Genomic DNA, 23,473 nt, shown 5'->3' with positions numbered 1-23,473 from the left:
CGCCTAAAAGTTCCTCTGGTAAATTGATAATAATTACTAATAATTAGTGGATAATAAGACCAATAAAGATTTAATATATAATATCTTGTAAGATACAGCAAACTATCAGCGATATTTAGGTACAACCAAGAAGGTACAACCTGGAATAACCAAGAAATTAGTGCCTGGAACAACCAAGAAATTAGTGCCTGGAACAACCAAGAAATTACAACCAGGAACAACCAAGAAATTACAGCCTGGAACAACCAAGAAATTACAGCCTGGAACAACCAAGAAATTAGTGCCTGGAACAACCAAGAAATTACAGCCTGGAACAACCAAGAAATTAGTGCCTGGAACAACCAAGAAATTAGTGCCTGGAACAACCAAGAAATTAGTGCCTGGAACAACCAAGAAATTAGTGCCTGGAACAACCAAGAAATTAGTGCCTGGAACAACCAAGAAATTAGTGCCTGGAACAACCAAGAAATTAGTGCCTGGAACAACCAAGAAATTAGTGCCTGGAACAACCAAGAAATTAGTGCCTGGAACAACCAAGAAATTAGTGCCTGGAACAACCAAGAAATTAGTGCCTGGAACAACCAAGAAATTAGTGCCTGGAACAACCAAGAAATTAGTGCCTGGAACAACCAAGAAATTAGTGCCTGGAACAACCAAGAAATTAGTGCCTGGAACAACCAAGAAATTAGTGCCTGGAACAACCAAGAAATTAGTGCCTGGAACAACCAAGAAATTAGTGCCTGGAACAACCAAGAAATTAGTGCCTGGAACAACCAAGAAATTAGTGCCTGGAACAACCAAGAAATTAGTGCCTGGAACAACCAAGAAATTAGTGCCTGGAACAACCAAGAAATTAGTGCCTGGAACAACCAAGAAATTAGTGCCTGGAACAACCAAGAAATTAGTGCCTGGAACAACCAAGAAATTAGTGCCTGGAACAACCAAGAAATTAGTGCCTGGAACAACCAAGAAATTAGTGCCTGGAACAACCAAGAAATTAGTGCCTGGAACAACCAAGAAATTAGTGCCTGGAACAACCAAGAAATTAGTGCCTGGAACAACCAAGAAATTAGTGCCTGGAACAACCAAGAAATTAGTGCCTGGAACAACCAAGAAATTAGTGCCTGGAACAACCAAGAAATTAGTGCCTGGAACAACCAAGAAATTAGTGCCTGGAACAACCAAGAAATTAGTGCCTGGAACAACCAAGAAATTAGTGCCTGGAACAACCAAGAAATTAGTGCCTGGAACAACCAAGAAATTAGTGCCTGGAACAACCAAGAAATTAGTGCCTGGAACAACCAAGAAATTAGTGCCTGGAACAACCAAGAAATTAGTGCCTGGAACAACCAAGAAATTAGTGCCTGGAACAACCAAGAAATTAGTGCCTGGAACAACAAGAAATTAGTGCCTGGAACAACCAAGAAATTAGTGCCTGGAACAACCAAGAAATTAGTGCCTGGAACAACCAAGAAATTAGTGCCTGGAACAACCAAGAAATTAGTGCCTGGAACAACCAAGAAATTAGTGCCTGGAACAACCAAGAAATTAGTGCCTGGAACAACCAAGAAATTAGTGCCTGGAACAACCAAGAAATTAGTGCCTGGAACAACCAAGAAATTAGTGCCTGGAACAACCAAGAAATTAGTGCCTGGAACAACCAAGAAATTAGTGCCTGGAACAACCAAGAAATTAGTGCCTGGAACAACCAAGAAATTAGTGCCTGGAACAACCAAGAAATTAGTGCCTGGAACAACCAAGAAATTAGTGCCTGGAACAACCAAGAAATTAGTGCCTGGAACAACCAAGAAATTAGTGCCTGGAACAACCAAGAAATTACCGCCTGGAACAACCAAGAAATTACCGCCTGGAACAACCAAGAAATTACCGCCTGGAACAACCAAGAAATTACCGCCTGGAACAACCAAGAAATTACCGCCTGGAACAACCAAGAAATTACAGCCTGGAACAACCAAGAAATTACAGCCTGGAACAACCAAGAAATTACAGCCTGGAACAACCAAGAAATTACAGCCTGGAATAACCAAGAAATTACAACCTGGAACAACCAAAAAAACTGACAAAACGTCAACTAATAAAATTAAAAGCAAATTTGAACACTTTAAATACTTCTTCTCTTGGTAAAAAGGATTTTTTTTCAGGAATTTTATCTCATTGTAAGTTTAGATTTAATCATTGTACTGTTCATGAAGTTATGGTGAGCGTTCACCCAGTGTATATAACTCTTGTGTACACACCTGTAACTTGCTCAACACACACGTGTACACACCTGTAACTTGCTCAACACACACGTATACACACCTGTAACTTGCTCAACACACACGTGTACACACCCGTAACTTGCTCAACACACACGTGTACACACCCGTAACTTGCTCAACACACACGTGTACACACCCGTAACTTGCTCAACACACACGTGTACACACCTGTAACTTGCTCAACACACACGTGTACACACCTGTAACTTGCTCAACACACACGTGTACACACCCGTAACTTGCTCAACACACACGTGTACACACCTGTAACTTGCTCAACACACACGTGTACACACCTGTAACTTGCTCAACACACACGTGTACACACCTGTAACTTGCTCAACACACACGTGTGTACACACCTGTAACTTGCTCAACACACACGTGTACACACCTGTAACTTGCTCAACACACACGTGTGTACACACCTGTAACTTGCTCAACACACACGTGTGTACACACCTGTAACTTGCTCAACACACACGTGTACACACCTGTAACTTGCTCAACACACACGTGTACACACCTGTAACTTGCTCAACACACACGTGTACACACCTGTAACTTGTTCAACACACACGTGTACACACCTGTAACTTGTTCAACACACACGTGTACACACCTGTAACTTGCTCAACACACACATGTACACACCTGTAACTTGCTCAACACACACGTGTGTACACACCTGTAACTTGCTCAACACACACGTGTACACACCTGTAACTTGCTCAACACACACGTGTGTACACACCTGTAACTTGCTCAACACACACGTGTACACACCTGTAACTTGCTCAACACACACGTGTACACACCTGTAACTTGCTCAACACACACGTGTACACACCTGTAACATAACATACAAGTGTGTGTGTACACCCCTATAACATAACACACACACGTGTACACACCTGTAACTTAACACACACACGTGTGTACACCCCTGTAACCTAACACACACACACACACACACACACACACACACACACACACACACACACACACACACACACACACACACACACACGTGTACACCCCTGTAACCTAACACACACACACACACACACACACACACACACACACACACACACGTGTACACCCCTGTAACCTAACACACACACACACACACACACACACACACACACACGTGTACACCCCTGTAACATAACACACACACACACACACACACACACACACACACGTGTACACACCTGTAACATAACACACAGGTGTATTAACTGGTGTCATATGTTGCAGGTGTCCGGTGCTGGGGGCGCGCCGCTCAAGCTGGTGGTGTACTTCGAGTCCCTCTGTCCAGACTCTGTTCGGTTCTTCAAGCGGCAGCTCTACCCGACCTGGCGCGACCTCAAGGATATCATCCACCTCGAGTTTGTTCCATTCGGCAAGGCCAGGGTGAGTTGTGATGCCTTGTTCCAGCGTGGTACAATGGTGCTAGTAGAGTACATTAGTGGCAGCGTGGTACAATAGTGCCAGTAGGGTACAATAGTGGCCGCGTGGTACAGTAGTGCCAGTGTGGTACAATAGTGGCAGTGTGGTACAATGACAACGTGGTACAATAGTGCCATCGTGGTACAGTAGTGCCAGCGTGGTACAGTAGTGCCAGCGTGGTACAATAGTGGCAGCGTAGTACAATAGTGGCAACATGGTACAATAGTGCCATCGAGGTACAGTAGTGGCAGCGTGGTACAATAGTGCCAGTAGGGTACAATGGTGGCAGCGTGGTACAATAGTGGCAGCGTGGTACAATAGTGGCAGCGTGGTACAATAGTGGCAACATGGTACAATAGTGCCATCGTGGTACAGTAGTGGCAGCGTGGTACAATAGTGCCAGTAGGGTACAATGGTGGCAGCGTGGTACAATAGTGGCAGCGTGGTACAATAGTGGCAGCGTGGTACAATAGTGGCAGTGTGGTACAATAGTGGCCGCATGGTACAATAGTGGCACCGTGGTACAATAGTGCCACCGTGGTACAATAGTGGCAGCGTGGTACAATAGTGGCAGTGTGGTACAATAGTGGCAGCGTGGTACAATAGTGGCAGTGTGGTACAATGGTGCCAGTAGGGTACAATAGTGCTTGCGTGGTACAATAGTGCCAGCGTGGTACAATAGTGCCAGCGTGGTACAATAGTACCAGCGTGGTACAATAGTGCCAGCGTGGTACAATAGTGCCAGCGTGGTACAATAGTACCAGCGTGGTACAATAGTGGCAGCGTGGTACAATGGTGCCAGCGTGGTACAATGGTGCCAGCGTGGTACAATAGTGGCAGCGTGGTACAATAGTGCCGGCGTGGTACAATAGTGGCGGCGTGTTACAATGGTGGCAGCGTGGTACAATAGTGCCAGCGTGGTACAATAGTGCCAGTAGGGTACAATAGTGCCAGCGTGGTACAATAGTGGCAGCGTGGTACAATGGTGCCGGCGTGGTACAATAGTGCCAGCGTGGTACAATGGTGCCGGCGTGGTACAATAGTGCCAGCGTGGTACAATAGTGGCAGCTTGGTACAATAGTGGCAGCTTGGTACAATAGTGCCAGCGTGGTACAATAGTGCCAGCGTGGTACAATAGTGTCAGTGTGGTACAATAGTGGCAGCGTGGTACAATGGTGCCGGCGTGGTACAATGGTGCCGGCGTGGTACAATAGTGGCAGCGTGGTACAATAGTGCCATTAGGGTACAATAGTGCCAGCGTGGTACAATAGTGCCAGCGTGGTACAATAGTGCCGGCGTGGTACAATAGTGCCGGCGTGGTACAATAGTGCCAGCGTGGTACAATAGTGGCAGCTTGGTACAATAGTGGCAGCTTGGTACAATAGTGCCGCGTGGTACAATAGTGGCAGCGTGGTACAATAGTGGCAGCGTGGTACAATAGTGGCAGCGTGGTACAATAGTGGCAGACAGGTCAACTAGTCTAGCTTATCAAGGTTCCTTAAGGCCAAGGACTGACCCTCCACAGCATGCAACCCATAACTGTTGCCTAAATCCCGTGTAAATATTTGCTACAAAGTGAACAGAGGCATGAGGTGTAAAGGAAACTTGTTCTCGCCATGGCTGGTGACCGCGATGTATTTAACAGAGTTCAAGTTCATGTATGTTTATTGAGATAAGAAATGTTTATTGAGATAAGAAATACATCTCAAAGGGATAGAGTAGCTTAGGCTATTTCTACCTCGACACCAGTCTCTCACACAAGGAGGAACGGAACGGAACTATCAGGGGGGGAAAGCGCCAAGCCATTAAGACTATATAGCACTAGGAAGGGGTCAGGATAAGGATTTGGGATGGGACCCGGGGGAAAGGAATGGTGCCCAGTCACTTGGACGGTCGGGGATTGAACACTGACCTGCATGAAGCGAGACCGTCGCTCTACCGTCCAGCCCAAGTGGCTGACACAAGGAGGAAACTAACCCTGCATGCCAGACGTAAGCCTGACCTTGGTAAACTGCACAAAGCAGAATCAGATCTAGATTGACGCTGAGAGAGTCAGTCTTAACTACCTCTTAACTCCCGCTAAATAAATCCTTGTATCCCTCGAGTCTTTAGTATATATATATATATTGGTTCTGGATCTTCGATGTCTCGTGCTCGTCTTTTGGTCCTCTTCTGTAATTTGTGTCTGTGTGTACTCACCTAGTTATGCTTGCGGGGGTTGAGCTTCGGCTCTTTGGACTAGCCTCTCGACTGTCAGTCAACTGGTGTAGAGGTACCTGAGCCTACTGGGCTCTATCATATCTTCATTTGGAACTGTGTATAGAGTTTGTCTCTATCACATCACTGCCTAATGCATTCCATTTATTAACAACTCTGACACTGAAAAAGTTCTTTCTAATGTCTGGCCCATTTTGGTACTCGGCTTCCATTTTTCTCCTTGTCCGTGTATCACCCATGCTAAATAGTTTTTGTCCATCCTGTCAATTCCCCTGAGAATATTGTAGGTGGTTATCATGTCTCCACTTAACCTTCTTTCGTCCAGGGACGTGGGGTGTAGTTCCCGTTGCCTTTCCTCCTAGGTCATACTGTAATGACCGCTTACCCCTGTCGTAATCACCGCGGCCTCTATAGTAATAACCCAATGTTCCCCAGTATTAATCCTGTTATCTTGTGATCTCTCATAATCGTACTATACGCTCTCTGTTGTACATCTCTGTCTCTCTTCACTCAATACCCCAGCTTAACACTGTTACAGTCCAGTATGACCCCTCACTGGACTGCCACGTATGTAAGAGGAATATTAAATGAGGAAGATACACCAAGGACAAGGGTTATTAGTTAAAAAAAACAATAAAACACATTTGCACTGCCACCACCTTCCCGACCAACCATACCTGAATGTGTCGAGCACCGATCCCCCAGGAAGGCAAGGAATCAGTAACCATGGGACTCCGGGTAATATGACTTTCAGTAATAAATTTTGGAAAATTAATTTGTATAATTTACGTTACTAATTTAAATCCAAGGGCAACTTTAGTATCGATTAATTGTAGGAGAACCTGGGGGGGCTTCCAATACAACACCTAAAAATGACAAAGTAGCAAAATATATCAAAGGAGAGTTACAATACTTACAATACTTCTCAGTACTGGGAGTAGTCTAGTGGCGTACCTCTAACTTCGTCTTGTGTTTACCTAGGTATGGACTCCAGGCTGGAGCTGCATAATCCAGGATTGGTCTTACATTAGTGGTATACAGGGTCCTGAATGACTCCTTACACAAGTTTCTAAAGGCAGTTCTTATGTTGGCCAATCTAGCATATGCTACTGATATCCTTTTGATGTGGGCCTCTGGGGACAGGCTCGGTGTGATATCAACCACCAGATCTTTCTCTCTGACTCTTGCAGGATTTTACCTCCCTGATGATACAGTGTGTTCAGCCTCCTACTCCCTTCGCCTAATTTCATTACTTTATACTTTCCTGGGTTAAACTTTAGTAGCCATTTTCTAGACCATTTCTCCCGGTTTGTCTGTGTCTGTCGGTGTCTGTGTGTCTGTCTTTGTCTGTTCCAGAGTCTGTCATTTCTAGCGTTATGTGATAAAGTTCCCCAAGGTTTTCCTTACATTTTAACCGTCCGTTCATCATCAGTGTATTTGCAGAATATAATGTTTGGGTGGTCGTTTGTGTGTAAAACGGTGTGTATTTTAGCCACAACTTGTGTAAGTATTAATGTGGGTAATGTTGCATGTCTGAGCTCTGTGTGTTTACTATTTGTATCTGCAGAATCGAGCTATTAGCTCTTGTATCCCGCCTTTTTAACCAATTTATTTTTCCTCTATATCAACTACATATATTTCTCTCTAACATTCACTCACACCACACACACACACACACACACAAAGGGACCGACAAGAATGAGAGGAGGGGATGAACCAACCTTGCTTGATCTGATATTTACCCTAAATGAGTCGGATATAAGGGAAGTTAAGTTGGAAGCCCCCTTGGGAATGAGTGATCACAGTGTATTGAGCTTTGAGTACCTGGTTGAGCTGGGAATTATCACCCCCAAAAAAGAACTGGGAACCAAAGGGCTGGCGTACCGAAAGGGAAACTATGAGGAAATGAATAAATTCCTATGGGATATACATTGGGACACATAATTCGGAACCAAGTCCGTACAAGACATGATGGACTATGTCACCCAAAAATGTCAGGAGGCTGTAAGCAGGTTTGTCCCAGCCCGACAGGAAAAAAACAGAGAAGCAAAGGAAGAATCCGTGTTTTAATAAGGAATGTATGAAAGCAAAGGAGCAAAACAAAAGGGCATGGAGGAACTTCCGTAATAACAGAACACCAGAAAGTACAGAGAGATACCAGAGAACCAGGAACGAGTATGTCAGTGTGAGAAGAGCAGCTGAGAAAAGGTATGAAAATGATATAGCTAATAAAGCCAAGACCGAACCCAAGCTACTACACAGTCACATCAGGAGGAAGACAACAGTGAAGGAACAGGTGATGAAACTTAGGGTGGGCGAGGACAGGTACACAGAGAATGACAAAGAGGTGTGTGAAGAACTCAACAAAAGGTTCCAGGAGGTCTTTACAATAGAACAGGGAGATGTCGCGGCGCTAGAAGAGGTGGCAGCAAACCAGGTGACCTTGGATAGGTTCGAAATTACAAGAGATGAGGTCAAGAAGCACCTATTGGAGCTGGATGTGAGAAAAGCTGTTGGGCCGGATGGAATCTCGCCATGGGTATTGAAAGAGTGTGCAGGAGCACTTTGCCTACCACTCTCCATAGTGTATAGTAGGTCACTGGAAACGGGGGACCTACCAGAAATATGGAAGACTGCTAATGTAGTACCAATATACAAAAAGGGTGACAGGCAAGAGGCACTGAACTACAGGCCAGTGTCCTTAACTTGTATACCATGCAAGGTGATGGAGAAGATTGTGAGAAAAACCCTAGTAACACATCTGGAGAGAAGAGACTTCGTGACAACCCATCAACATGGGTTCAGGGAGGGTAAATCTTGCCTTACAGGATTGATAGAATTCTACGATCAGGTGACAAAGATTAAACAAAAAGAGAAGGGTGGGCGGACTGCATTTTTTTGGACTGTCGGAAAGCCTTTGACACAGTACCCCATAAAAGGTTGATGCATAAGCTAGAGAAATAGGCAGGAGTAACTGGTAGGGCGCTAAAGTGGATAAGGGAGTACCTTAACAATAGGAAGCAGAGAGTTACAGTGAGGGTTGAGACCTCAGACTGCCGTGAAGTCACCAGTGGAGTCCCACAGGGCTCTGTACTTGGACCTATCCTGTTTCTGATATACGTAAATGATCTCCCAGAGGGTATAGACTCATTCCTCTCAATGTTTGCTGACGACGTCAAAATTATGAGAAGTATTAAGACAGAGGAGGACAGCTTGAGGCTTCAAGAAGACCTGGACAAGCTGCAGGAATGGTCGAACAAATGGCTGTTAGAGTTTAATCCAAGCAAATGTAATGTAATGAAGATAGGGGTAGGAAGCAGGAGACCAGATACAAGGTATCACTTGGGAGATGAAATACTTCAAGAGTCCGAGAGAGAGAAAGACCTGGGGGTTGATATCACGCCAGACCTGTCCCCTGAAGCTCATATCAAGAGGATAACAGCAGCAGCATATGCCAGGTTGGCTAACATAAGAACGGCCTTTAGAAACTTATGTAAGGAATCTTTCAGAACATTATGTACCACATATGTCAGACCAATCCTGGAGTATGCGGCACCAGCATGGAGTCCATATCTAGTCAAGCATAAGACTAAAATGGAAAAGGTTCAAAGGCTTGCCACCAGACTAGTACCCGAGCTGAGAGGTATGAGCTATGAGGAGAGACTACGGGAATTAAACCTCACTTCGTTGGAAGACAGAAGAGTTAGGGGGGACATGATCACCACAGTCAAGATCCTCAAGGGAATTGACAGGGTTGATAAAGACAGGCTGTTTAACACAAGGGGCACACGCACTAGGGGACACAGGTGGAAACTGAGCGCCCAAATGAGCCACAGAGATATTAGAAAGAACTTTTTTAGTGTCAGAGTGGTTGACAATTGGAATGCATTAGGAAGTGATGTGGTGGAGGCTGACTCCATACACAGTTTCAAGTGTAGATATGATAGAGCCCAATAGGCTCAGGAACCTGTACACCTGTTGATTGACAGTTGAGAGGCGGGACCAAAGAGCCAGAGCTCAACCCCCGCAAGCACAACTAGGTGAGTACACACACACCCGAGTAAATGCAAAGTAATGAAAATAGGCAGTGGAAACAGGAGGCCAGACACAGGATACAGAATAGGAGATGAAGTACTTAATGAAACGGACAGAGAGAAAGATCTAGGAGTTGATATCACACCAAACCTGTCTCCTGAAGCCCACATAAAGAGAATAACGTCTGCGGCATATGCGAGGCTGGCTAACATCAGAACGGCGTTCAGGAACCTGTGTAAGGAATCATTCAGAATCTTGTACACCACATATGTAAGACCAATCCTGGAGTATGCGGCCCCAGCATGGAGCCCGTACCTTGTCAAGCACAAGACGAAGCTGGAAAAAGTCCAAAGGTATGCCACTAGACTAGTCCCAGAACTAAGAGGCATGAGTTACGAGGAAAGGCTGCGGGAAATGTCCCTTACGACACTGGAAGACAGAAGAGTAAGGCAAGACATGATCACTACGTACAAAATCCTCGGGGAATTGACAGGGTAGACTAGGATGAACAATTCAACACTGGCAGTATGTGAACAAGGGGACACAGGTGGAAACTGAGTACCCACTTGAGCCACAGGGGCGTTAGAAATAATTTTTTCAGTGTCAGAGTAGTTAACAGGTGGAATGCATTAGACAGTGATGTGGTGGAGGCTGACTCCGTACACAGTTTTAAATGTAGGTATGACGGAGCCCAGTAGGTTCAGGAATCTGTACACCAGTTGATTGACGGTTGAGAGGCGGGACCAAAGAGCCAAAGCTCAACCCCCGCAAGTACAAATAGGTGAGTACTCACACACACACACACACACACACACACACACACACACACACACACACACACACACACACACAGGAAGCAGCCCGTAGCAGCTGTCTAACTCCCAGGTACCTATTTACTGCTAGGTAACAGATGCATCAGGGTTAAGGAAACTCTGGTCATCTGTCTCCGCCGGGTGCGGAGATCGAACCTCGGTCCCTTGGTCCACGAGTCTAGAGCGCTGTCCACTTGGCCACCCAGTACTCACCTAGTTGTGTTTGCGGGGGTTGAGCTTTGGTTCTTTGGTCCCCGCCTCTCAACTGTCAGTCAACTGGTGTACAGGTTCCTGAGCCTACTGGGCTCTATCATATCTACATTTGAAACTGTGTATGGAGTCAGCCTCCACCACATCACTGCCTAATGCATTCCATCTGTTAACTACTCTGACACTGAAAAAGTTCTTTCTAACGTCCCTGTGGCTCATGTGGGTACTCAGTTTCCACCTGTGTCCCCTTGTTCGCGTACCGCCAGTGTTGAATAGTTTATCCTTGTCTACCCTACCCTGTCAATTCCCCTGAGGATTTTGTAGGTAGTGATCATGTCTCCCCTCGCTCTTCTGTCTTCCAGTGTCGTAAGGTGCATTTCCCGCAGCCTTTCCTCGTAACTCATGCCTCTTAGTTCTGGGAACTAGCCTGTGGCATACCTCTGAACTTTTTACAGCTTCGTCTTGTGCTTGACAAGGTACGTGCTCCATGCTGAGGCCGCATACTCCAGGATTGGTCTTACGTATGTGGAGTACAAGATTCTAAAAGATTCCTTACACAGGTTCTTGAAGGCTGTTCTGATGTTAGCCAGCCTCGCATATGCCGCAGACGTTATTCTTTTTATGTGGGCTTCATGAGACAGGTTTGGTGTGAAATCAATTCCTAGATCTTTCTCTTTCCGTTTCATTAAGTACTTCATCTCCTATTCTGTATCTGATGTCTGGCCTCCTGTTTCCACCGCCTAGTTTCATTACTTTGCATTTACTCGGGTTAAACTTTAGGAGCCATTTGTTGGACCATTCATTCAGTCTGTCTAGGTCGTCCTGTAGCCTGCTACTATCATCCTCTGTTTCAATCCTCATAATTTTTGCATCATCAGCAAACATTGAGAGAAACTATTCTATACCCTCTGGGAGATCATTTACATATATCAGAAAAAGTAATGGTCCAAGGACTGACCTCTGCGGGACTCCACTTGTGAAGTCTCGCCAATCTGAGACCTCACCCCTCACACTGACTCGTTGTCTTCTGTTACTTAGGTACTCCCTTATCCAACAAAGTACCTTCCCTTTCACTCCAGCCTGCATCTCCAGCTTTTTCACTAGCCTCTTGTGTGGTACTGTATCAAAGGCTTTCTGACAATCCAAAAATATGCAGTCTGCCCACCCCTCTTTCTTGCCTGATTTTTGTTGCCTGGTCGTAGAATTAAATTAGCCCTGTGAGGCTGGACTTGCCATCTCTGAACCCATGTTGATGCTGTGTTACAAAGTTCTTTCGCTCCAGATGCTCCACTAGCTATCTTCGCACAATCTTCTCCATCAGCTTGCATGGTATGCAGGTTAGGGACATTGGTCTGTAGTTCAGTGCCTCCTGCCTATCCCCTTTCTTGTATATTGGAAGTACGTTAGCTGCCTTCCAAATTTCTGGCAGTTCCCCCTGTTGCCAGTGATTTGTTATACACTATGGAGAGTTGCAGGGACAGTGCTTCTGCTCCTTCCCTTAGTATCCATGGGGAGATTCCATCTGAGCCTTTGTCACATCCAACTCTAGTAAACACTTCTTTACTTCCCCACTGGTAATCTCAAACTCTTCTAGTGGTTCCTGGTTAACTATTCCCTCTCTTATCTCTGGAATCTCTCCCTGCTCTAAGGTGAAGACCTGGAATTTCTTATTCAGTTCCTCACACACTTCCTTGTCGTTTGTAGTGAATACTTCTGTCCCTATCCTTATATTCATTACCTATTCCTTTACTGTTGTTTTTCTCCTGATGTGGCTATGCAGCAATTTAGGCTGAGTCTTTACCTTGCTTGCGATGTCATTTTCGTATTGTCTTTCTGCCTCTCTTCTCATCCTGACATATTCATTCCTGGCATTCTGGTATCTTTCTCTGCTCTCCAGTGTCCTGTTATTCCTATAGTTTCTCCACGCCCTTTTACTTTGCTGCTTAGCTAGCCTACATCTGATTAAACCATGAGTTCCTCATCTTCATTTCATTGGTTTCCTTTTGGACTGGGACAAACTTGTTTGCTGCTTCCCTGCACTTGTGCTTGATGTAGTCCATCATGTCTTGGGTTGCCTTTCCCTTGAGCTCTGTTTCCCATGTTATATCTGTTAGGCATTTTCTTAACTCCTCATAGTTTCCCTTTCGGAATGCCAGTTTTTTGTTTTCAGTACCCCTCCTCGAGTTCAATAACGCTTCCTCAACCAGGTACTCAAACGTCAGTACACTGTGGTCGCTCATTCCTACTGGGGCCCTCATAGCCGATTTCCCTTATGTCGGAATCGTTCAGAGTGAAGACTAGGTAGAGTCTCGCTGGTTCATCGTTTCCTCTCATCCATCCTCCAGTGTGTGTGTGTATGTTCTGGAGTTCTACTCTACTGGCTCTAATGGCTACTGGAGTTCAACACGACTAAATGTAAAGGTATGGAAATAGGTATGGAACTCTGATGTTGATAGAGTTCTCTCTCAGAGTACCTGTTGCACCTCTGCTCTTCAACGGCGGTATTCTGCACATCCTGCCATGCCTTCTGGTCTCATGTGATGTTATTTCTGTGTGCAGGTTTGGGACCAGCCCCTCTAATATCCTCCACGTGTAAATTATTATGTATCTCTCCCGCCTGCGCTCAAGAAAATACAGATTTAGAACTTTTAATCGGTCCCAATAATTAAGATGACTTATAGAGTGGATTCTAGCGGTAAAGGATCTTTGCACGCTCTCCAGGTCAGCAATTTCTCCGGCTCTGAATGGTGCTGTTAGTGTGCAACAATATTCCACCCTAGAGAGCACTAGTGTCTTGAGAAGTATCATCACCGGTATGGCATCCCTTATTTGGAAGGTCTTTGTTATCCAACCTGTTATTTTTCTTGCAGTTGTGACGACTACTTTATAATGTCCTGTAAAGGTAAGGTGGATATGTGGGCCTGCGGGCCGCTCCAAGCAACAGCCTGGTGGACCAAACTCTCACAAGTCAAGCCTGGGCCTCGGGCCGGGCTTGAGGAGTAGGAGAACTCCCAGAACCCCATCAACCAGGTATATGTGGGCCTGCGGGCCGCTCCAAACAACAGCCTGGTGGACCAAACTCTCACAAGCCAAGCCTGGGCCTCGGGCCGGGCTTGAGGAGTAGGAGAACTCCCAGAACCCCATCAACCAGGTATATGTGGGCCTGCGGGCCGCTCCAAGCAACAGCCTGGTGGACCAAACTCTCACAAGTCAAGCCTGGCCTCGGGCCGGGCTTGGGGAGTAGAACTCCCAGAACCCCATCAACCAGGTATATGTGGGCCTGCGGGCCGCTCCAAGCAACAGCCTGGTGGACCAAACTCTCACAAGTCAAGTCTGGCCTCGGGCCGGGCTTGGGCAGTAGAAGAACTCCCAGAACCCCATCAACCAGGTATATGTGGGCCTGCGGGCCGCTCCAAGCAACAGCCTGGTGGACCAAACTCTCACAAGTCAAGCCTGGCCTCGGGCCGGGCTTGGGGAGTAGAAGAACTCCCAGAACCCCATCAACCAGGTATATGTGGGCCTGCGGGCTGCTCCAAGCAACAGCCTGGTGGACCAAGCTCTCACAAGTCAAGCCTGGCCTCGGGCCGGGCTTGAGGAGTAGGAGAACTCCCAGAACCCCATCAACCAGGTATATGTGGGCCTGCGGGCCGCTCCAAACAACAGCCTGGTGGACCAAACTCTCACAAGTCAAGCCTGGGCCTCGGGCCGGGCTTGAGGAGTAGGAGAACTCCCAGAACCCCATCAACCAGGTATATGTGGGCCTGCGGGCCGCTCCAAACAACAGCCTGGTGGACCAAACTCTCACAAGTCAAGCCTGGCCTCGGGCCGGGCTTGAGGAGTAGGAGAACTCCCAGAACCCCATCAATCAGGTATATGTGGGCCTGCGGGCCGCTCCAAACAACAGCCTGGTGGACCAAACTCTCACAAGCCAAGCCTGGGCCTCGGGCCGGGCTTGAGGAGTAGGAGAACTCCCAGAACCCCATCAACCAGGTATATGTGGGCCTGCGGGCCGCTCCAAGCAACAGCCTGGTGGACCAAACTCTCACAAGTCAAGTCTGGCCTCGGGCCGGGCTTGGGCAGTAGAAGAACTCCCAGAACCCCATCAACCAGGTATATGTGGGCCTGCGGGCCGCTCCAAGCAACAGCCTGGTGGACCAAACTCTCACAAGTTAAGCCTGGCCTCGGGCCGGGCTTGGGGAGTAGAAGAACTCCCAGAACCCCATCAAGAAGATGGAATTTATTTTCATTAAATATCATATTATGAATAAAATATATGTATAGTTAGTACCTCCCTCCCTCCCTCCCTCCCCAAGTCCTTCCTTCTCTGACTCCCTCACCTCCATCCCTACCTCTCTCTCTCCCTCCCTCCCTCCCTTCCCGAGGCCTCACCCAACTACCCTACCCTAAAGGGGAACTGCCTACCTGTAACGATTCGAGAAAGAGACCTGGGCGTGGATGTAACACCTAACCTAACTCCTGAGGCACATATAATTAGGATAACGACAGCAGCGTACTCTACACTGGCAAAAGTGAGAACTTCATTCAGAAACCTAAGTGAGGAGGCTTTTAGGGCGCTGTACACTGCCTACGTGAGACCAGTCTTAGAGTATGCTGCACCATCATGGAGTCCACACCCGAAGAAACACATAAGGAAACTGGAAGAGGTTCAGAAGTTTGTGACGAGGCTTGTCCCAGAGTTACGAGGGATGAGATATGAAGAGCGCCTGAAAGAACTGAACCTTACGACACTAGAAAAGAGAAGGGAGAGAAGGGATATGATAGGAACATATAAAATACTCAGGGAATTTGACAGTGGAGATAGACGAAATGTTCACACGCAATAGAAACAGAACGAGGGGACATGGGTGGAAGCTGGAAACTCAGATGAGTCACAGATGGGAGAAAGTATTCTTTTAGCGTACGGGTAGTGGAAAATGCAATGCACTTAAGGAACAGGTTGTGGAAGCAAACTCTCTTTATAATTTTAAGACTAGATATAATAGGGAAATGGGACAAGTCATTGCTGTAAACAATCGATGGCTAGAAAGACGGGATCTAAGAGTCAATGCTCGATCCTGCAAGCACAAATAGGTGAGTACACACACACACACACACAGAACTGGCAGAAAGGGCGCAAGAAGAAAACCCTGATGTAAAAGGACTCAGGGAAACAAAATGCAGGTGCGATTATCTTCACTTGACGACATTGTCTCGGCCATCCATAGACAATATAAGACCCTAAACTCTTCCCCTGAGGTCCTGCTTTGGTAAATAATGGCTTATTGAATAAGGGACGCCTTGCAGTGTATACTCTTAAGAGTTCTCTCTCAAGTCGAGGCTCGTGCTCCAATCGGAAGCCTAGCAGCTCCTCCACAGGTGTCACGTGACTTAGGGTCACGCCCTGATTAATGGAATGATACAAAATCTGCCCAATTAGGTCACACCTCCATCCGTGGCCCCATGGCCTGGCCTGCCTCGCCAAGTGGGAAAATCTTGGCTGATGGAATGACACTATTTGATCGATGACGTATCTGAAATGATCCGGATAGGCTTCCTCTAAGAAATTTCACTAAATAATAGAAAATACACATGCTATGAATACCTAAGTTTACCTAAAAGTTTCTTTGGGTTGCTTAACATGTTTATAAAGTGTGAGTATGCCTATAAACAGGAATTAGTATCTTATGGCGATGGAAAAGCCTTCATAAAGCCAAGGCTGTGAGGTGGAACTCTGCGTCCAGGCCTTGCTCCAGTTACATATGCAGAGTTAAACAGGGGGAGCTCTTTAGTTCCCGGAATATATTCTATTTAAACTGTCTTTCCAAGTTGGCCCTTCCGGAGATAAACTAGGTTGCCTTATAAATCTAATAGTTTTTAGACAAGACTTTACTGCTGTGAATCCATGAACTCTGTTACGAAATATGTCTAATTTATTCCACTACCGTAATCCTGATTAACTTCTTTAATATTTGGCAAGATATAAAGTATTCAAGCCTGTAGTTTAGTGCTATAAAGCCTATGTTATTTAAATACACATATTGGCTTCAGTCTGACTGGTTATTGTTCCCTATACGAGTGAAGCATTGTTGATTGCCATTGTCAATGCCTCGGCAGGATAAGACCGTGGGAAGACTTTATCCCTCTACATCATCAAGCTGCTGCTTTCACTTCCCCTGTTGTAACTTCGATCAAACTATGCGATTTTTAATTAAAGGTATTTCATTTCCCGGCATGTGAAAGGTGCTCATCTTCTACTTTGAAAACACCCATGAAACTTTATCTTTTCTTTACCTCAGTTGTATCCCCCCTCCCCGCTCAGCTCGTTGTTGCCGTGAGGAGGGCTTAGTGGGCGGCTGCCGGAGTGTGATGCTCCTTGGGAGTATCCTCTGACCTTTTCTAGCCTTGTGCTCCTGCTGCCGTCCTCTCCAATTCTGCTGAGCACTTTTTCCTTTTCCTTCTGTTTCGTATTTCTCCCCCCTCTTCTCCTATCTGCTTGCCGTTTCTTGCCGACCTTTTGCTTGTTCTGGTTCTTCCCTTGGACTTCTTCTATTTTGACGCCCGGGTGCTTGAGGAGGCATACTCTTGCACCCGTAGAACTGTAGTACCCGACGTCGAGAGCGAGGGGGAACCTTTTATTGTCAATCCCCCTTTCGTCACTGAACCTGATCTCGACGGACTGTTGGTTCTTAAGGTGGCGTTTGTGGGGCGTATACTCACGACGCACCCCTAGGAGGCTCCGGCAAGATCTGCAATAGCTTCTTGTTGGGTGTCCTGCCTCTTATTGTGGCTCCATGGTGGGTGTGGGGGCACATTCGTGAATGAATATTCCTTTTCCTAATGATGATAACCCGTTTCGACTGTTTCTGCTTTACCTTCTCAGGCTCGTGGGGTGGGCGACCAAGCCCCCGAGTCGGTCCGTGTTGGAAGACCGAGCTCTGTAGCCTCCGCTGCATTGGGCACGACCTTGCTCCTTCTTTGGCTTCTCTGACTCCTTCCCTGGCTCCCCTCCCTCCTCTGTGGTTGGGTCGAGCCCCAAGCCCCCAGTGGTGACTACCTCGTCCCCTGGCGCGGCTCCATCTCTAGTTGTAACTACTGCGCCTTTTAACCCCTCTCTCTCTAGGGGTTCTCACCGCCGTCCTCGTCACGGCCGCCCTCGCTCGATTCCTTCCAGTTCTGCTACCTATCAAGCCTTGTTTGGTCCCGCTTTGTTGGCCAAATATTTTGATCTCCCTCTTGATTCTGCGCCTCCTGACGATTTCTCCCTCCATCGACATCTCGTTGATTCCGTGGATGCCTCCATTACTTACAACCCCATTCGTCTCGGTACACGTGTCGTTGCTGCTCCTTCTCAGGATGCTGCTTCCCGCTTGGCTGCCTTATCCTGCCTTGGCGAGACCCCTGTTCGGGTCTCGAAGAACGCTCAGTTGAATGCCAGTGTTGGCACTATTCTGCTCCCGCCCCATGTTGCGACCGGTGTTCGGGACCTGCGCGACTGCCACGATGATATTCGACATATCCTTGCTGCCCAGGGCCATTCTATTCTCCAGGTGGACACGTTTACTCGTCCCCCTCGTGGTAGTCGCTGTCAACCCCTCCGGGTTGTGAAGATTACCTTTGATGGTAGGACCCTTCCACCCTCTGTCATTCTTGCTGGTGCCAGGTGCTCTGTCCAGGAGTACATTCCTTCTCCTCGGCTCTGTAACAAGTGCTGGAGGTTTGGGCATGGTGCCCTCCGCTGCTCCGGGACTGTCTTTCTCTGTCCTTTGTGTGGCGGCGAAGGTCACTCTTAGTCGGAGTGCACTTCTCCCCAGGCTCGTTGCCTGAACTGTGGAGAGACCCATCCTACCTTCTCCCGTGCGTGTGTCCATTACAAGCTTGAGGCAGCCGTCCTCAACTTGAAGCACCGGGAGCGTTTATCTTTTCCTGAGGCGAGACACCAAGTTCGCCAACTCCCGCCTTATGCTAATATCTCTTATGCTCGCGTGTTGCGCTCTTCCTCTCCTCGTCCTTCCCACCTTCCTCAGACTCACAACCGTTTCCGGGCCTTGGACCCTGATACGCCCACTGCCCCCTCCTCTGTTCCTTTGGGTTCTCTCCCGAAGGATCCACCTCCTGGTCCTCTGTCTGGGGTTCCCCTTCTTTCTACCCGGTCTGTCTTGTCTCCTGTGTCTTCTTCCTCGTCTCCCTCCGTTCCTCCTTCCCATCCTTCCCCTCCGTCTCTTGACTCTCCCCGCCGCCTGTCGGTGCGGGCTGATGTCCATCGCTCTCCAACCGGCCGTCATGTGTGCTCTCGTTCAGCTTCTCCTGTTGAGACGCTAGAATCCGTTGCCCTGTACGTGGTTGCTGGGACACCCGTCTCTTTAAGTCAGAAGCGTAAGCCTGGCTTCTCTCCTTCCTCCTCCCCGGAGGGTAAGAAGGTTTCGCTTTCTTCCTCGGCCCCTCTTTCTGCCTCTATCGCCCCTTCCCTTTCCATTTCGGTGGTTGCGCCCCATGTTCCTGCTATGGAGGTTTCTTTGGCCCCCGCTTCCCTCTCGGTGGGTGCCCATGCTGAGGTGCTCTCCCCTCTTTCTACCCCCACTCTTCCTGTCCTTGACTGCTCCCCTCCGTTGTCTCCTCTTCCTCCTCCGGACCCCGCCCGCCCACCTCTGGTCTGTTCTCCCTCCTCCTTCCCTCCGTCTTTGCTCAGTTTACCCATGCCCCCTAACCCTGACTTTGCTGACCCTGATCCCGACCCTGATATTCTTTAACGTGCTCTGTTGCTCTTTCGCCTTGGTTTCTTCCTTGTTCTCTGTTTTTTTCCTTTCTCTTCTCGTCGATGTCTATTCTTCAATGGAACGTTCGAGGTTATTACACCAATTTCCTCGAACTCCAGCTTCTGATTTCGCGGTTTTCGCCCCTTTGTGTCTGTCTCCAGGAACCGATGCTTGGTGCTCGTCCTGGTCATTTTCGTGGCTATTCCTTTCTCCTCCCCCCCCCCCCAGCCGTTGCTGGGGCTTCTAATTCTTCTGCTCTCTTGATCCGTGCTGATGTTCCCTTTGTTCCTTTACTTTTTCCTTCGCCTCTCCATTGTTCTGCTGCTCGTATCTTTGTGGGGAAATGGTACACAGTTTGTTCCATTTATCTCCCCGTGAGTGTCCTGCTGTCTCTTCCTGATTTGAAACACCTCCTAGACTCCTTGCCGGAGCCTGTGCTCCTGCTGGGTGACTTCAATTGTCGTCATTCTCTTTGGGGTGACGTTCTGACGAATACCCGGGGTCGCCTTCTTGAGCCGTTTCTCTTCTCTTCTTCCCTGTCTCTTCTGAATTCTGGTGAGCCCACTCATTTGGACTCTCGGACTCGCACCCTTTCTTGTCTTGATCTTTCTCTCTGCTCTTCTTCTCTTTACTTAGATTTCACGTGGATTTCAGGTTCTTGATGACCTCCATGGAAGTGATCATTTCCCCATCCTTGTTTCCTTTTTCTCTTTTCGCCCTTCCCTCTCTTTCCCTAGGTGGCAGTTTGCTAAGGCGGACTGGACCCTATTTACCCTCAGTGCTGCTCTCTCTGACCTCTCCCTTCTGCCTCTCTCTCGCGCTCTCCTCCTTTTTCATGACACTGTCTTCAACGCTGCCCTCCGCTCTATTCCTCGCTCTTCCTCTCGGGGTCCACGCAAGTGCGTTCCCTGGTGGAATGCAGACTGTGCTCGGGCTGTCCGCTGTAAGAGTGCAGCCTGTAAGAGGCACCGCCGTAGGCAGACGACCGAATACTTTCTTTACTTTCGGAAAGCGAGTGCGGTGGCCCGTAGGGCCATCCATACGGCTAAACGTGAATGTTGGGCATCTTATGTCTCAACAATTACGTCCGAAACGCCTCTGCCCCAGATCTGGAAGCGTATCCGCAAGATAGCGGGTAAGTTCGTTCCCGATGTTTCACCGATCCTTCACCTCCGTGATACTCTTGTGGCGGACCCGTTGCAGGTCGCTTCCGTACTGGGTTCCCACTTTTCTTCTGTTAGCTCTGGTCTTCATCTTCCCCAATCTTTCCTTCTTCGTAAACCTGTCCTTGAGTCTCGTTCTTTAGATTTCTACACTAGTCTTCAGCTTCCCTATAATGATCCCTTCTCTTTCTCTGAACTTCGTTCTGCCCTGGCCCTCTGTGGTTCTACGGCGGCGGGCCCCGATGGTATTCATTATGAGATGCTTCGCCATCTCCCTTCGTGCACGTCTCAGTATTTACTGAGTCTGTATAATCGGATCTGGGAGTCGTCGTCAGTCCCTGAGGACTGGCTCGATGCCGTTGTCCTCCCTGTTCACAAACCGGGGTCTCTGGGTACTTGCCCTAAGGACTTTCGCCCTATTGCCCTCACAAGTTGTGTCTGCAAACTCTTTGAACGTATGTTTAACGATCGTCTGATGTGGTTCCTGGAACACCATCACCACCTCTTCCCTTCTCAATTTGGTTTCCACAAGTGCCGCAGCACGACAGATGTCCTGGTGAATTTGGAGGTCTATATTCGTACTGCTTTTGCTGCGAAGACCTCCGTTGTTGCCGTCCTTTTTGACCAGGAAAAGGCTTACGACACCACTTGGCGATATCATATTCTATCTCAACTTCATTCTTTTGGCCTTCGTGGTCATCTCCCTCTCTTTCTCCGCAGCTTCCTCTCTCGTCGTTCCTTTCGGGTGCGCCTTGGTACCGCTCTCTCTGCCTCTTTTCAGCAATAAGGTGGTGTGCCCCAGGGTAGTGTTCTGAGCACTACTCTTTTTCTGGTTGCCCTCAATGGTCTTCTTTCCTCTCTACCTTCAGGTGTCTTCTCTGCTCTCTATGTCGATGATCTTACCCTTTGCTGTCAGGGTGATGATTCGCCTCTCCTTCAGCACAGGCTTCAACTTGCAATTGATGCCGTGTCATCTTGGGCCACCGATCATGGCTTCAAGTTCTCTACTTCTAAGACTTGTGCCATAACTTTTACGCGGAAACGGGTCGTTCTTCGTCCCTCTTTGTCACTTTATGGTCATCTCCTTGAGTACAAAGATTTCGCGAAGCTTTTGGGGTTATTCCTTGACACTCGTTTGTCTTGGTCTCCCCATATCTCTTACCTCCGTGTTGAGTGCTCTAAGGCCCTTACCCTCCTTCGGGTCTTGTCCCATACCTCTTGGGGGGCAGATAGGCGCACTCTCCTTGCTTTACATTCCTCTCTCGTCCTGTCTAAGCTCGATTATGGTTGCCCTGCTTACTCGTCTGCTTCTCCTTCTACTCTTCGCCGTCTTGATGCTTTGCACCATACTGGGTTGCACCTCAGTTCTGGTGCCTTTCGTTCGACTCCCGTCCTTAGCTTGTATGTTGACACTGGCTTCCTGTCTCTCCAAGACCGCCGTGATCGCTACTGTCTTCGCTATCTTGCGCGGTCCTTACGACATCCTTCCTCTCGCCTCTGTCGTGCTTTAACTTTTACCCCTCCTGCGGTTCCTGTTCCTCATCACCACCTCCCTCTTTCTGTCTGGTTATCTCGCCTACAGGACTCTCTTTCCGTTCATATTTCTAATGTTTCTCCTCGTGTTGTTCCTTCTTTGCCCCCGTGGAGAGTCCCTCTTCCGCGGTTTTGTACTTCCTTGACCCGTATCACTAAAGCTTTTACCCCTCCTACGGTTCTAAAACGCCTTTTCCTTGAGCACTTTTCTTCTCGCTCCCGCTCCGTTTCTGTCTTCACCAATGGGTCTAAGTCTGCAGACGGTGTTGGCTACTCTGTTGTTTTTCCTGATCGCACTTATGTGTCGCTTACTTCCAGAGACTAGCATCTTTACAGCGGAGCTTTATGCTATTCTCTATGCTCTTCGTCTCCTGCTTTCTTGTTGTCAGTCTTCCTTTGTAGTTGTTGTTGACTCTCGTAGTGTCCTCATGGGTTTCGGGTGCTTTAATCCGGTTCATCCAGTAGTTGTCGAGATCCAGCATTGGCTGTTTCTTGTTCACAGTAAATTTAAGTCGGTTGAGTTTTGTTGGGTTCCCAGCCATATTGGTGTGTCTTTAAATGAGCGTGCGGATGCTGCTACCAAGGAAGCTGTCCACTCTTGTCCCGTCTCTCGTAAAGGTATTCTGTATTCCGACTTTTACCCGGTTATCCATTCCTCTGTCCTTACCCGTTGGCAGGCTTCTTGGTTGTCTGTTACTGGTAACAAGCTACGTACTCTTAAATGTTGTGTTTCCTCATGGCCGTTCTCCTACCATCGTAACCGGCATTGGGAAACAGCTCTGGCGAGGTTGCGTATTGGCCATACTCGCTTAACCCATGGTCACTTGATGGAGCGCCGTCCTGCTCCTTATTGTCCTAGTTGCATTGTCCCTCTTACGGTCGTGCATGTCCTTCTTGAATGTCCTGACTTCCAGGACGAGCGTGTGTCTTGCTTTCCGACCGCCCCTCGCGGTCACCTGTCCCTCGATAGACTTCTTGGTGACTCGGATACTTTTGATATCGTTCGCCTTATGCGT

At 47.8% G+C, this 23,473-nt stretch overlaps 1 protein-coding gene across 1 annotated transcript in view; it reads left to right on the top strand.

The window, feature by feature from the left end:
* The window catches only part of LOC123772835 (uncharacterized), a 328,724-nt gene that overhangs the window by 268,281 nt on the left and 36,970 nt on the right, over positions 1 to 23,473 (top strand). Inside the window, exon 8 of the mRNA XM_069323215.1 lies at positions 3,543 to 3,698. Coding sequence (XP_069179316.1) covers positions 3,543 to 3,698 — 156 coding nt within the window. The remainder of the gene's footprint in view (positions 1 to 3,542; positions 3,699 to 23,473) is intronic.

The sequence above is a fragment of the Procambarus clarkii genome, chromosome 12 (assembly GCF_040958095.1).
Source record: "Procambarus clarkii isolate CNS0578487 chromosome 12, FALCON_Pclarkii_2.0, whole genome shotgun sequence".
NCBI classification, from domain to species: Eukaryota; Metazoa; Arthropoda; class Malacostraca; order Decapoda; family Cambaridae; genus Procambarus; species Procambarus clarkii.
This window is presented reverse-complemented; position numbering and strand designations above follow the sequence as displayed.